The sequence below is a fragment of the Struthio camelus genome, chromosome 18, assembly GCF_040807025.1.
Source record: "Struthio camelus isolate bStrCam1 chromosome 18, bStrCam1.hap1, whole genome shotgun sequence".
NCBI classification, from domain to species: Eukaryota; Metazoa; Chordata; class Aves; order Struthioniformes; family Struthionidae; genus Struthio; species Struthio camelus.
In genome coordinates this window covers 1,154,406-1,168,471 of record NC_090959.1, presented here as the reverse complement: position 1 = coordinate 1,168,471, position 14,066 = coordinate 1,154,406, and the positions used below count along the sequence as shown (strand labels likewise).

Here is a 14,066-nt window from a genome sequence, read left to right as displayed (position 1 = left end):
TGCCCACAGATCCTCAGCTCATGGACATGTCTTACCTGACAGTCGAAGTCCTGGAAGTTACGAGCAGCATTCTGTTAACAAACAAACGAACAAAAAACAGAAAAAAAGCATTCAGCATGGTATCCCAAAACACAGACCAACAGCAACTTAAAGGGACACCTCAGAGGTCTCTGCTTCAGCATGGTCTAGCCCAACTGCAGCCAGGACAGCAGCTAAATAGAGGACCCTTACAAGAAAACTCCACACAAGCTCTGACCATTACTGTACTGGGAGTTCTGTGGGGGCCGTCCCAGGGCTTCTGATTACGGAGAGCATCCGTGGACACAGCTCAGAGTCAAGAACATTTGAGCAGGGATTTGAGCATATACAATACAGGAAGGACCCTGACCAAAGGCAGGCTGGATTAGGAGGCTGGGTTTTGTCTTGTCCTGGTGACCATCATAAATTTTAATGAAAAATTATTTAAAGGACTATCACGAGGATCTAAGGTAATGAGTAGAAGAACACAAGCTATGCAGTCAGCTACTCTGTAGTAGCAGTAGTGTGCATGATATTGTTCCATGGTAAACGCAGTGAATTGTAAGATACTGAAATCAAAGGGCATGGAAACTAGGATAAGCAATTCACAACTGACTTTTTCCCCTGGGGTCAGACCACGCAGACAAGCGGGTATGGTACACATTTGGCATACTCCAAGTTCCAAGTTCTGCAGTAACTTGTCCATATGTCCACACGCTTTGTGAGACTCAGGCTCTGGTTACAGGGTAGATTTATGTAGTGTGCTACTGAGTGCTGTCAAATGTTAAGAGAAGGCTAGGCAAATCCTCTGGGTTATCACTCTAGCTTATATGTTTTAGGTATAGCTTACATCTTAGTGCTAAAATTACTTACAACTAGGACCATATAAGAGCAAGACAAGTACCCCAAACTCTTCCTCTGGGCGAGCACCCTAAATCCTCTCCACACATAAACAATTAGCCCTGCTTTCCTTCCCACAGGCGTTGCCACATTAGTAAGAACACAAGTTGTTAACTACGTTCTTCACAGTTTTGAGATGTTCAAGTTGAGAAAGCTGCCAATCTGGTCTAAGAATCACTGAGCATTAAGTACTGTGTACTGAGTCAATGTTTTGAACAGGAAGTGGCACAAAGCACCAAATCTCCCTCGGGGGGGGGGGGGGAGGGGAGAAAGGGAAAATAAAAAGCAGCCCTCTATTTCAGTTTGAGATCCTGAAACTAGCTGAGATTTCTGAACACCTTGTCTATGCTTTTTTCTCTGTTCCATTAAGACAGCAGACAGTAAAGTCTCCTCATCTACCAAGATGTAAAGAAGATAAATTCAGTCATCCAGTGTCAAGGTGAATAAGAACTATAAAAAAAGCCTATGAGGAAATAACTTCTGTACTCAGCACTGGACTTGGATGATGCACAGTAAGTAAAGACTGATCTGAATTTGTACTGAGAAAAGCAGGATTCTCTGGGAGGCGGGGGAAATAGAATCAAATAATGAAAGTCTGCAATTGTATTGTTTGTTGTCAGAGTATATTAAGCTGCACAAGCAGCCTTAGTGCTGGCGTGTCATGACTCCTGGATATTTGATTGTAACGCACCAAAATCTACCTTTAAAGCATTAATCTATTTAGTCTCTTAAATTTCTGAAGTCTAAGATTAAGGCAGGTTTTCCAGTCTGATGCAGATGTGATGGCTGCATCTCAAAGGCAAAGAGATGGATGAAATCATCCAATCCAGCCTAAGGGCTGTCCAGTCAGTGTTCTGAATTAAGCTGTTGCATTTCAATCACTTTTCACTGGGGCTATTTTAATAGGAGTCAAAGGTGCCAGAATGGGAATTAATCAGAAGTATTATCAAAATTGTGAATGAAAATTAACATAATGCAGCATTCTTGGTTTTGCTTTGCAAACTATCTTTGCTGAACTGTTGTTACAACTATAACTGTTAGCGTGAAGACACAGGGACTGCCGTCTTAGACTGGAGACAAAACAAAACCAGGGCTTAACGGTCTCCAGTTGCATTTCCTACAGGTCAGGCAAGAAGTGAACAGCTGTGACTCATTTCAATTTCCCAGGCAATTCCACTGTTTTTAAGAGTTTGAGTGTTAAGATGCTAGAGTTCCTTTTCTCCGTACAGCAGAGACCCTTTACATGTGAAGGGTTCATGAGCACTCATCCATTAGCACCTTAAGAGTTTTACTGTACTATTTCTGGCCATTAATCCATGCTGGTGCATAAACTCCTACCTTTAAAGGTGGGTTGCTCAGTGAAAATCTTAGTGAACTGCCAGCGCAATGCTTTTTGCACTTTGATGCACTGCACAGAAGAGCATGTATGGCACTACACCCATAAGATCCATTAGTTAGGTCTAAAAGGTGCATGCATATTATTCCAAGCTTGTAAGCAATAATGAGGGCTAGACCTTGGAGGTGGTACTTTCTTGAGGCACTTGTTGAGGCATTTTAGAAGAAAATGTAAAAAGGAGAGCCACAGCACACTTCTCATCCCTGTATGGTGTTGGGCATGGTTCTGATCCACTCTACGTGTTTCTTCCTGAAGAACTAGGAGTACATTAAAACATAACAGAATTTCAGACATTTCACCCATCTGGGGATTTGTACAGAGTTTTCTGCATGCACACAGTGAGCAGCTAAAGTAGGGTTTCATTCAGAAACTATCACATCCTGCACTCAGCAGAACAAGCCGGGTCTTGATGTCAGCCATTAAACAACAAAGCACTGGGAACTGCTTCACATTCCATCAGACCCTTTGATTTTGCTGTTAGATATGGAAAGTGACCAAAATCACAGCACATAATCACAATTTGCAGGTCCAAGATTCTAGATCTTCTAGAAGATTGAATGAAAGGATTAAACAGCAGCTGCAACACAACAGATTTTCCAAAGTTTCAGTATTGAATGAGTCTAGACTGCTCCAGTTAGATTCTACAGATATTAATAGGAAACAGTTCTCCATTACTAAATCCAGGGAGACGGGGCTGCTCTTGGGGTCAAAAAACAAGCAGATCATATGGAAGATGAAAGATTAAAAAATAGTCAAAAAGGTAAATACGATACAAACAATGGTTTCTCTAACAGGCATGAACTTATCAGAGGTTCTACAGCTCAAGTATGTCATGAAGAGTATCGCTGTTCCACTTTCTTCCCTGTCTTTGGGAATCTTCAGTACTGGCACAACATACTGTCCTATTTGGGACTCCAAACTTAGCTAAGCTGCTCCTTGGTGGTCTTTCTTTCCCTTACACTTAGGAAGAGCATGTGGTGGAGGATTATCAGAATGCGGAAGCAATTGCTGTTTTGTAGTACTTAAGGCGCTTCAAGCCGTAAACAGATTCCAGCAATCACGGCTTCTTGCTGGATACAAAGTCAGCCAGAGTACACCAGTAAGAGCAAAAGAGCAACTAGCATTACCTTGTCATTCAGAAGCGGTTTGATCTCTGTCAACTGAACGTCCTGTAGTTCATCCATGGTGGTGTAAGCGGAGTCAATTAAACTTCAGAGCAGCAAATCAGAGATTCTGAAAGAAAAGGCATACGGTTAGAAATGGCATTACAAAAGATACTAGCCAAAAAAGCTTTAAGATCTTTCATTAGACTTGTATACGCTCAAACTGAAACCCAAGAGTCTGAAAGATGCTGGTTCTCCATGCAATATGAAATATCTGCAACAGGAGAATACAAACAGCCACGTTTGCACTCAGTGTATCACTATGGCATTCCTTATACTGCACATTGCCTTGCCCATGGAAAACTGTCCCCAAAAGCTTAGGACTGTCTCTTCACAAAGCCTGGATTCACTTCCACACGTTTCTGGTACTTCAGCTGTAATCGTCCAGTAAGAACTGGAAATGACTGGATCAGCAGAGCTAAAAATTGTGTTTAGTAGGCAGGAACGCTGCCATTTCCAGAGTGCTTAAAGAGGACTATTGCTTCTTTACTGGTAAGAGTGGGACTCAGACTGCCGAGGCCTTAACCTCCATTGCTTCTTCTGTGCCTGCCCTGTTTCTAGAGCAGTTTTCCAGATGTCAGTTCCACCAAGGTACAACCCTATTGTGTCACTGGCAACGCTCGATACACCCTAACTGAACCATTCAGTCACAGGACACAGGGCTGCACCTGTAACCCACAAGATGTACAGCCACCTCTGGATTTGCACATGAGAAACAGAGGTGTACATTGTCGGCAGGAATATAAAGCTGCCTAGAATTCAAGGCAGCCCTCACTTTACAAGTTGGGACACAAAAATTGCTCCCACATAGTCCTGGTCCAGTTAAACATGTGCAGGATAACACTGCTAACTGTGGAGTAAACACAGCCCCAACAGTCATTCTCCATAAGCTGGTGCACAGTCCTCAAAGGAAAGAAAAAAAATTAAATCAAGAGTACATGAGGTTGCATATGTCTATGACAAATCACTGCTGCCACAGAATCAGAGAAGAAATCATCTAGTGCAAATAAAACGACCAGCGTAAAGGAAAAATATGGCAGAATTTACCAAGGATTTAATTTCTGTTCTACAGGCTAAACTTGTATATATGGAGAAGAAAATTTCTAGAGCTGGCAGACAGTTATGCAGGAATATGAAGAAAGCCCTGGCAACAGGAGATGATTATACCTGACTGTGCAGATTCTTTGGCTGTTTAGGAAAACTATACACATTTCTGTAGATGAAATTAAAAAGTCATGGACCTAAGTAGGGACAGGAATAGGCATGTGGTGGGCTTCCTGCATGTTAGTTGAGTGTGAACGAAAAAGAGATTCTCAGATGCTATCACAAATTAAATTCATTGTACAAGATAATATATTGCTGTTAAACCTGGAAGAAAAAAGTGGAAAAAGAGTACTGTGTCTGTGCTTCTACAGTCACCATAGATCATCATAAACATACAATGCCCTGGGAAAGAGCAGTTCCTCTCTCACCAAAAGCTGGCCTTCTCTCCAATCCCCTTTGTGTCAGGACTGACCTCAGTGTGGCTAAAGCCAAACTGGAAGGAAAAAAAAAAACCACAATGTCTTTCCCCTCTGAAAATCAGCCACAGCAATTCCCCTCTTTCACAGAATCACAGAATCGTTTAGGTTGGAAGGGACCTCTGGAGATCATCTAGTCCAACCTCCCTGCTCAAGCTGGGTCCTCTAGAGCATATTGCCCAGGATCACATCCAGACGGGTTTTGAATATCTCCAGCAAAGGAGACTCCACCACCTCTCTGGGCAACCTGTTCCAATGCTCTGTCACCCTCACAGTGAAGAAGTTTTTTCTCAGGTTCAGATGCAACTTCCTGTGGTTCAGTTTGTGCCCGTTGCCTCTTGTCCTGTTGCTGGGCACCATGGAGAAGAGGCTGGCCTCATCCTCTTGACACTCCCCCTTCACATACTTGTACACGTTTACGAGATGGCCTCTCAGTCTTCTCTTCTCCAGGCTGAACAGGCCCAGCTCTTGCAGTCTTTCTTCAGAGGAGAGGTGCTCCAGCCCTCTAATCATCTTGGTAGCCCTCCGCTGGACTCTCCCCAGCAGTGCCATGTCTCTCTCGTCCTGGGGAGCCCAGAAACCAGGGCTGAGTAGAGGGGCAGGATCACCTCCCTCGACCTGCTGGCCACACTGTGCCTCATGCACCCCAGGATACCTTTGGCCTTCTTGGCCACAAGGCCACACTGCTGCCTCATGTTTAACTTGTTGTCCACCAGCACTCCCAGGTCCTCCTCGGCAGAGCTGCTTGCCAGCAGGTCAACCCCCAGCCTGTACTGCTGCCTGGGGTTATTCCTCCCTAGGTGGGGTGATTCCTCCCTAGGTGCAGGACCTTGCCCTTGCCTTTGAACTTCAGGAGGTTCCTCTCCGCCCAGCTCTCCAGCCTGTCCAGGTCCCTCTCAATGGCAGCACAGTCTTCTGGTGTGTTAGCCTCTCCCCCCAGTTTAGTATCATCAGCAAACTTGCTGAGCGTGCACTCTGTCCCTTCCTCCAGGTCATTGAGGAATATATTGAACAAGACTGGACCCAGGACTGAGCCCTGGGGGACACCGCTAGCCACAGGCCTCCAACTGGACTCTGCGCCACTGACCACAACCCTCTGAGCTCTGCCATCTAGCCAGTCCTCAATCCACCTCACCCTCTCCACTCATCTAATCCATGCTTCCTGAGTTTACCTAGGAGGATGTGATGGGAGACAGTGTCAGAAGCCTTGCTGAAGTCCAGGGAGACAACATCCACTGCTCTGCCCTCATCTCCCCAGCCAGTCATTCCGTCATAGAAGGCTATCAGATTGGTCAAGCATGATTCCCCTCTGGTGAATCCATGCTGACTACTCCTGATCACCTTCCTGTCCTCCAGATGCTTAGTGAGGACCTCCAGGAGGAGCTGTTGCATCACCTTTCCAGGGATGGAGGGGAGGCTGACAGGCCTGGAGTTTCCTGGCTCCTCCTTCTTGCCCTTTTGGAAGACTGGCGTGACATTGGCTTTCTTGCAGGCCTCAGGCACCTCTCCTGATCTCCAGGACCTTTCCAAGAGGACGGAGAGTGGCCTAGCGATAACATCCGCCAGCTCCCTCAGCACTCGTGGGTGCATCCCGTCAGGGCCCATGGATTTGTGGATGTCAAGTTTGGACAAAAGATCTCGAACCCGATCCTCCTCCACCAAGGGAGAGTCTTCCTTTCTCCAGCCTTCCTCTCTTGTCCCCAGGGTCTGGAATTGCTGAGGACTGGCCTTAGCAGTGAAGACTGAAGCAAAGGCAGCATTCAGTAACTCTGCCCTCTATACATATCCTTTGTCACCAGGGCACCCACCCTGTTCAGCAGCGGGCCCACGTTTTCCCTAGTCTTCCTTTTGCTCTCGATGTATTTGAAGAAGCCCTTCTTGTTGTCCTTGACATCCCTTGCCAGGTTTCATTCCAACTGGGCCTTAGCCTTCCTTGTCGCATCCCTGCACACTCTGACAACGTGCCTGTATTCCTCCCAAGTGGCCTGTCCCCTCTTCCACATTCTGCAGACTTCCTTCTTCTGTTGGAGTTTTGCCAGGAGTTCCTGGCTCCTCCATGCACGTCTCCTGCCCGCTTTGCTGGATTTCTTACTCGGAGGGATGCACCGCTCTTGAGCCTGGAGGAGGTGATGCTTGAATATTAACCAGCTTTCTTGGACCCCTCTTCCTTCTAGGGCCCTCACAGAAAGAATTTTTACTCAGAAGAGCACTAAGAACCATTATGTGGATGCACTGCAAGCCACAGAGGAAAGAGCTAGCTGTTGTAATATGGATTAAAACTTCCACGTACACTGGAAGAGCTCATTATCTAGCTGGTTCTCTCCAAAACCACAGGCAAGGACCCCATGAGGTTACAGACACCAAAGGAGTTTCAAACAAGCAGCACCAGAAGTTCATTAGCAACAGGGGACAGACAGTACTAGACCAACCACATAATTATTTGGAGAGTTTATTCCTCTCTCATGCTCCTTTGAAAAGCCAATCACTGGACCTGATGGCGGGCAGGAAGCAATCTTATACCTGGGGTCATCCAAGCTGCTACAACCCAGCTCCTCAGTCCTTTCTCCAACTGCCAGCTGGACAAGGATAAGGACCTGCCTTGCCTCTGCTTGCCTGCACCCAAGCAGGTAGGTCAGCTGATACAAAGTAGTCTTCTGTAAGGGTCCAAGAAGTTGTCCACTGCACCCAAAGGAAACTAAAAAAATGTGCACATGCCATTCATCACTTTCTCTAGGTTTTTCCTACACAAAGATAACTCATGCTTGTTTTGTGGCTCATGAGTCTTAGACTCCAATACAGAATCACAGAATCACAGAATGGTTTAGGTTGGAAGGGACTCTGGAGATCATCTAGTCCAACCTCCCTGCTCAAGCAGGGTCCTCTAGAGCATACTTCCCAGGATCACATCCAGACGGGTTTTGAATATCTCCACGGAAGGAGACTCCACAACCTCTCTGGGCAACCCGTTCCAAATACCTAGCGTGTTCGCCTAAAGCAGAGTCTGCAGCGAAGCACAGCATCTGATGATCATTCTCAGATCTACTGGCAGTGCTTTGACGGACCACAGAACAACTCCGAGCAGCGATTGCTCTCTGTTAGATGGCTGGAAGATACTTTTGCTAAAGCTTCTCAGATATTCCATCTAGTTTCCCCTGAGCTATACAAAGAATAACAACTCCCAAGGAGCCCAAGGGTACAATCTGCATAAACCTGCCCTGGGACATCTTTTGCAGCTGATACAAGCATACCAGAACATGAAGTGCATAAGGTGTCGGGCGAGATACCCATTTTGTAAATCACGTGCACTACTTCGTTAAGCATTTGTAATATGAGAATAATAAACAGTAGGTAGGTGTTTGAATCAGGGATTATTAAATGCTTTTATCTCATCAACCTCAATTTCATGTTTGGTCTCTAGATGCTATTGCAGTGCACATAATAAACAGCGCTACACTGAAATTAATCTCATGCTTATCTTCCTAGGCTGCTATTGCTCCAAATACTGTCGGGGGGGAGGGGAGGGGGAGTTCTCTAGAAGCTAAGGCAACAGATTGCTGAGTTCCTTCGCTGTCTGTTTTACTTGCACCGTGCATTGCTCCTTTGTGAAATCAAGCCGGGCAGCAAAATGAAAGGCTGCCATTTCAGCTGCTGCACTCAGAATTAGGCAAAGCTTCCTTGAGAGAGGAGAGATCGCCTTCCCTGACACCAGGGAGGCTCATGTAATCAGGAAAACTTCTGTAGGGGAGCATGTAGGAAGAGACGCACCTTGCAACGAGTCTACAGCACAGGTCAGCCTGGGAAGCTTCAGCTTGGAGCAGACTCTCACGTAAGGAAGGAGACCTTAGGAAGTCCCCTAAGGAGCCACAGGAGACTCTGAATGCAAGGGTGACCCAGGAAGCCACAGAAAACTGCTGAACTGCGAGCAGAATCAAAAAGAAAGATTCAGCGTGCACCGCCATGAATGGAAAGAGGGTAGATTTCTCTTCCAAACCTTTTTAATTTAATCTGTTCATCCAGCAAATCTGAGTTTTCTCTATTGGAAGTGCTGTCTTGTTCTAGACACTCAAAGGTTTTAGATGCTTTTTTGAAGGAAAAGGGTGCATAGGGTCCCTATCACTGTTTGCAAACAGGTTTTTTTAGATTGCCAAACTAGCTCTTCACAGTTTTCTTCACTTATGAATTCTCTGACAATAGTTGTCAGACCCGCAGGTTTTCACATGAATTCATTCAGAGGATACTTTATAGGCAGATGCATGCTTTCTCTTCCCAAGCTCTTAGTAAGGTGAATGCGATTGCTCTGATCCAAACCTGGGTAACCTATTACAGCACTAGGTCTAAGTGACTCTGCATGACTAGTCACCCAAACTTTGCCTTTTTACCATGTTGCGCTAATAGCTACGCGACTTTTTGTTTGAAACACAGCAGAATGCATTTGTCCAAAAATGATTTCTCAAAAGAGCAGGGGGACCTAGTAAAGCACATTTGTAAATGCAGAGCCAGAGAAGTACGGTCTATCGAAGAGCTGTGCTATCCTCTGTTCCAGCCAGGTTAAAGTCACCTTGTAAAAGATCTTCCTGCCCAGGAAGCCATCACTTCTCTCCTGTCCCTCCTCCTGTTACTTACAGGAACAAACATGACATTTCACAAGCTGAAAGCTAGTTTAAAATACCACAACAAAGCAGCATAAATATTCATAAAAAATAGAAGAGCTCTGCAGAAGACAGGCTACAGACAAAGCAAAAGGTTTGCCCGGAATAATCCATATATAAAGCATACATTTTTCTATATATGTCCCAGTATGACATGCTTTGCAAGTGCTCCTCTTGCCTCCATATATATATGGCTATAAATACAGTCAAATATCTCAATTTAAACCATGCATCCCTTTCCAAAGGTTTCCCAGAGGCTGGAATCGATGTATGCTGCTTGAAAACGAGTAAGATAAGAATCAAGGAAAGACACTGGGTGAATAATTAACAAAGAGATTAGAAGTCAGAGTAGGGCACAGAAGGCTGCAGAAAATCAAGGTAGGTGAGCCTCAAAAAGAAATGATCTCTATATAAATAAGATCTGAAATATGGGCGCACACACTTACTCCAAGGTAGGAGGGCTCTAAATTTATATCATTTCAACAGATAAAAAAGAAGTTGCGGTAAAATAAGTTCACACACAACCCCCGTAGACAAGTGTCTCACACAGCTGGATGTGTGGGCTCCTCAGCTGGGTCAGGCAGGTTGCAGTCGTGGCACACTCATCTTCTTAATAGAACAAGTTTCATTTATGGCCTTTGAGACCCTTGGGCATTCCTGCCCTTTCTCCTCAGTCCTTTGTAAATCTCTTGATAGCAATTTGCTTCCCAATCACCTGCACAGGCTACTCTGCTGAAAAGCTAAAATATACCAAAACACTGGCAGACATTGTAAACTTTCAGCAAAACAGGCAAAGGGTCCAAATTAACTTTCTAACTGTTTTCCTAGCTTACTCACTTTCTACGTTCCAGCTCATGTATTTTGGGGAACGCACCACATGCCGCTCCAGCCCCAAGACAAACTGGCAGCCTTCCCAAATCACGTTCCATTTAATCGCTCCACTGCCAATTCCTATACAAGATGAACAGCAGCTTCTTGAAGCATTATGTTTTTACTTCCTCTGAATCTGGGCTACAACCAGGACAGAAATGCCAGCTGCTAAATATACTTTCTAAGCAATTTAAATGAGACCTACATTTAACAATAGTTTTGTGAGCTTTTTTTTTTTCATGCCTGGCTTTCTGTTAATTTCAGACAAAGTGTCCAATTCTGAGAAGCGTCACGTAGCCCCATGCATAATGGAGAGTCCCACTGGCAGGACACCATCCTTAGGCACCATTTGAAGCATCAACAAGGCTGATTAAGTAAGAGCACAAGACAAATGTAAAGGTTTCACATCATTTTGGCTTACCTGGCCGGAGGCCAACGAAAACACTGAATGATGCTGAACAACCCTACACAGTACAACCCCAAATCATTTCTTAATAGGGTTGCATACTTCAGAAGGAAGATTTAGAGGAAGGATATCTGGGGGACGAACTGGAATGCCAAATTTCTGTCATGAAAACGATGCAAATTGTCTCTGAATGAGCCTTTTCTGGTTGTGGTATCTCTTTCAAAAAGTTTTGCAGCACTTATCTGAATAAGCTGTTCTCCTCACTGCAACTGAAATAAGCAGTGACTATCGGTATCCAGAAATATGAAGGCATATAGTCCACAGCTTGCACAGGTAAGATCTTAGGTGAGCAGTGATCACAAAACAGCAGTAAACTGCAAGTCTTACTCACAGGATTTTTCCATGTCCCTTTCTTGCTCAGTGGCACCACCCTAAAACAGTGACTGCATTATCCAGTATCTTCAGTTCACAGAGCTCAGAATAAGCCACAGAGCCATTTTTCCAGTTTTATAGTGAGAGATACCATGACCAAGGAGGAACTTGGGAAGGACCAAACGGATCTGTTCAGAGAGGCTTCCCCCACTACCCCTAAGATGTGATATCTCACTCAGCGCGTGCAAGGGCTCCTGAAGGCTTCGCCCTGCTGACACTTGCCACAGCTGAAATGTTCCTAGCTTCATCATCAAAACTGTGTCTACCACCGCTGTATTAACCTCAGCTTCTCCTCATGCCATCCCTTCTCTCCACCCCACAACACCACCATCAAGCTCTCTCCATACTGAGGCAATACGTGTAGCTCAACCCAGGTGCTCTTCAAGCACACATTTGCAATTGGAAGGAAGGCAAGTGGGGGAATTGCGCTATTTGTCAGCAGCTTACACTTAAATAGCTTATGATCAAGTCTAGCTGCTTTCCACTAGATCCTTTAGTTCCTTTTGTAGATTTATTTTAATCTTGTTTCTGCTTCGTTTCAACTGCGCTTCTTACTAACTGATCATGTGTTTTTACATTTCACATGGAAAATACTCAGAATCAAGTTGAACATACATTCCTTGAGCACAAAAAGTGTTCCATAGTAAGATGGATTGAGAAAGTGTTTCAAATAAGATTTTAACAATGATTTCTATCATCAAGCAGTACATTTCAATTTACTGAAATTTAACATTGAACTTTCATTTTACTTTTCTTCTTCCAAAAGTTTCATTTTCACTGGCTGCCAAACATCAAATTATGTTGATAAATATAGCCTTTACACCCAAATAAGCTGTCTTGCTGTGTGGGAGGAACCATCATTTTTTAAGTTACAATAGAGCTAAACAAACATTTAGTCAGACCTCAGTTTTTATATTTTCTAATGTGATTGTGATTTTTTTTAAGTTATTTGTGTTACGTGCTATTGGGATGGAAAAAAATTAGATTAAATGCATAAGAAGAGTTTCTGAAGTCATTTTCACTTTAAATCTAAAACTCAAAATTTTTCATGTTCATTCATCTACATAAATTTTAGAACCTAAAACTTATTTAATAAAATATATTCATCAGTGAAGGAACTGAGCTGATTGGTTTTGGTATTATCTCAAACTGTTGGTAGGTGCAGTGTAATACAGTGCAGCCTGCAAAAATCTTGACTTATTGTGGGTAAGGATATCACCACATATATGTGCAAAGCTCAGAAAGACCTAACATATTCTGCTTTTCAGTCAACACAACACAGCTGCTTTGAGTATCTGAGCTAATTCATGTCCCTCTAATGCTATTGCATTGTGCACTAGAGCCTACACATCTAGACCAGCTCTACTAGTATCTTTATAGAGGAAAAAGAAACTTTTCTTTTTACTTCAGTCAAATCTGGTTAAGTGGAAGTCAGGCAACCAGAAAAAAGCGTGCCCCCCCCCCCCCCCAATAGGCCTCACAGGATTGTCATAAATTTTAAGAACACATATACTTTATATAAAAAATAAATTGCTAAAAAATAATGTTATAATCTATGCTTTTTTCCCTCCTTTCCTTAGATTAAATTCTTCCTTCCCTTCCTGAACGTTGCTCCCTGGAGCTCCCAGAACAAGTTGTTCCAGTTTGACTTGTTGCCCATCCTGCATCCATTTCTTCTCCAGGGTTAGTGGCATTACTTCAAAGCTATCAGAACAGCTATACCGGCTGCCCCATCCATCATTTTCGGTCTTATGTTTTCAAGCAGAGAACATGCTTCTGTATATCAGGTTGAATTTTAAAGTCCTGCCCCTTCTCAGGCAGCTGGTCAGTACAGGAGAGGTAACTCAAATTAACCAGTTAAACTCCAATTAACTCAGATTAAACTAGTAATGGATATGAGGCAACTCAGGAATCAGTTCAGGATGCAGTTTCATTATATATTTAATATGATCTAATTGTTGGTTGCTGCCTAGAGGGATGCTCCTGTTCTCCCTCCCTATGCCAGCCAGAAATTCCTTCTTCTTCCCTTGTACCACGTCAACAATAGTGCAAGAATTTAGCAAGTCAGTTCTGCTTGTTGATCCGTTAAAGGTATGTTTTTACAGGACTAGTTATCACTCGCATTAGTGAGCTGACTCAGGAAAAGCTGCCCTCAGCTCCCTGTGTACCACTGTTTTTGAATCTCTAGCATAAAGAGCTTGTTTTGAGACTTGAGTGTAAAAAAATCTGTTGTTTGACGGGGTTAGTTCTTCAGTTGAATCACTGAATGGATAAGATGTGTGTTCACAGCATCACCAGAAAAAAACACAGGAGAAGGGAACAGTATGATTACTTTTCTGGTAGGAGCCTGCCCTTAGTTTCAAAATATGCTAAAACTGATCAATTTAGATAAAGCGTATACAACGCAGATTGCTAATCTGAGCTGCCTTGTTGTAGGGTATTATTTCAGGATACAGAGGAACCAAATTTTCATCTTACAGCTCCTGAAAAGGGACTTCGGACCCTTCAGCTCTCTCCTATCATCCAGAATTCCCCTCCTTCCTGCCCTGCTCCTCTATTCCCTTGCAGCAGTAACCCAAATCTTGTCTTAGGTAGGGTCTAGTGTGCCTGCCTGCAAGGTGAGCAGACTAAATATCGACTTTTTGCCAGCTTTCTACTGCTTAGGTGAACTGAATGAGCCTATCAGGCAATCAGATGAACATTAGGGCTAGC

At 43.9% G+C, this 14,066-nt stretch overlaps 1 protein-coding gene across 6 annotated transcripts in view; it reads right to left on the bottom strand.

The window, feature by feature from the left end:
* Positions 1–14,066, bottom strand: part of NDRG3 (NDRG family member 3) — a 68,757-nt gene that overhangs the window by 29,125 nt on the left and 25,566 nt on the right. For 5 of the 6 annotated variants that reach the window (XM_068913049.1, XM_068913050.1, XM_068913053.1 and 2 more), the window contains 2 exons: positions 3,442–3,547; positions 36–71 (listed from right to left, as the gene is read on the bottom strand). In XM_068913049.1, the coding sequence (XP_068769150.1) occupies positions 36–71; positions 3,442–3,498 (93 nt within the window). In that variant the 5' untranslated portion in view covers positions 3,499–3,547. Of the gene's footprint in view, positions 1–35; positions 72–3,441; positions 3,548–8,762; positions 8,914–14,066 lie in introns of all 6 variants that reach the window. The other variant, XM_068913054.1, reaches the window with a different exon arrangement.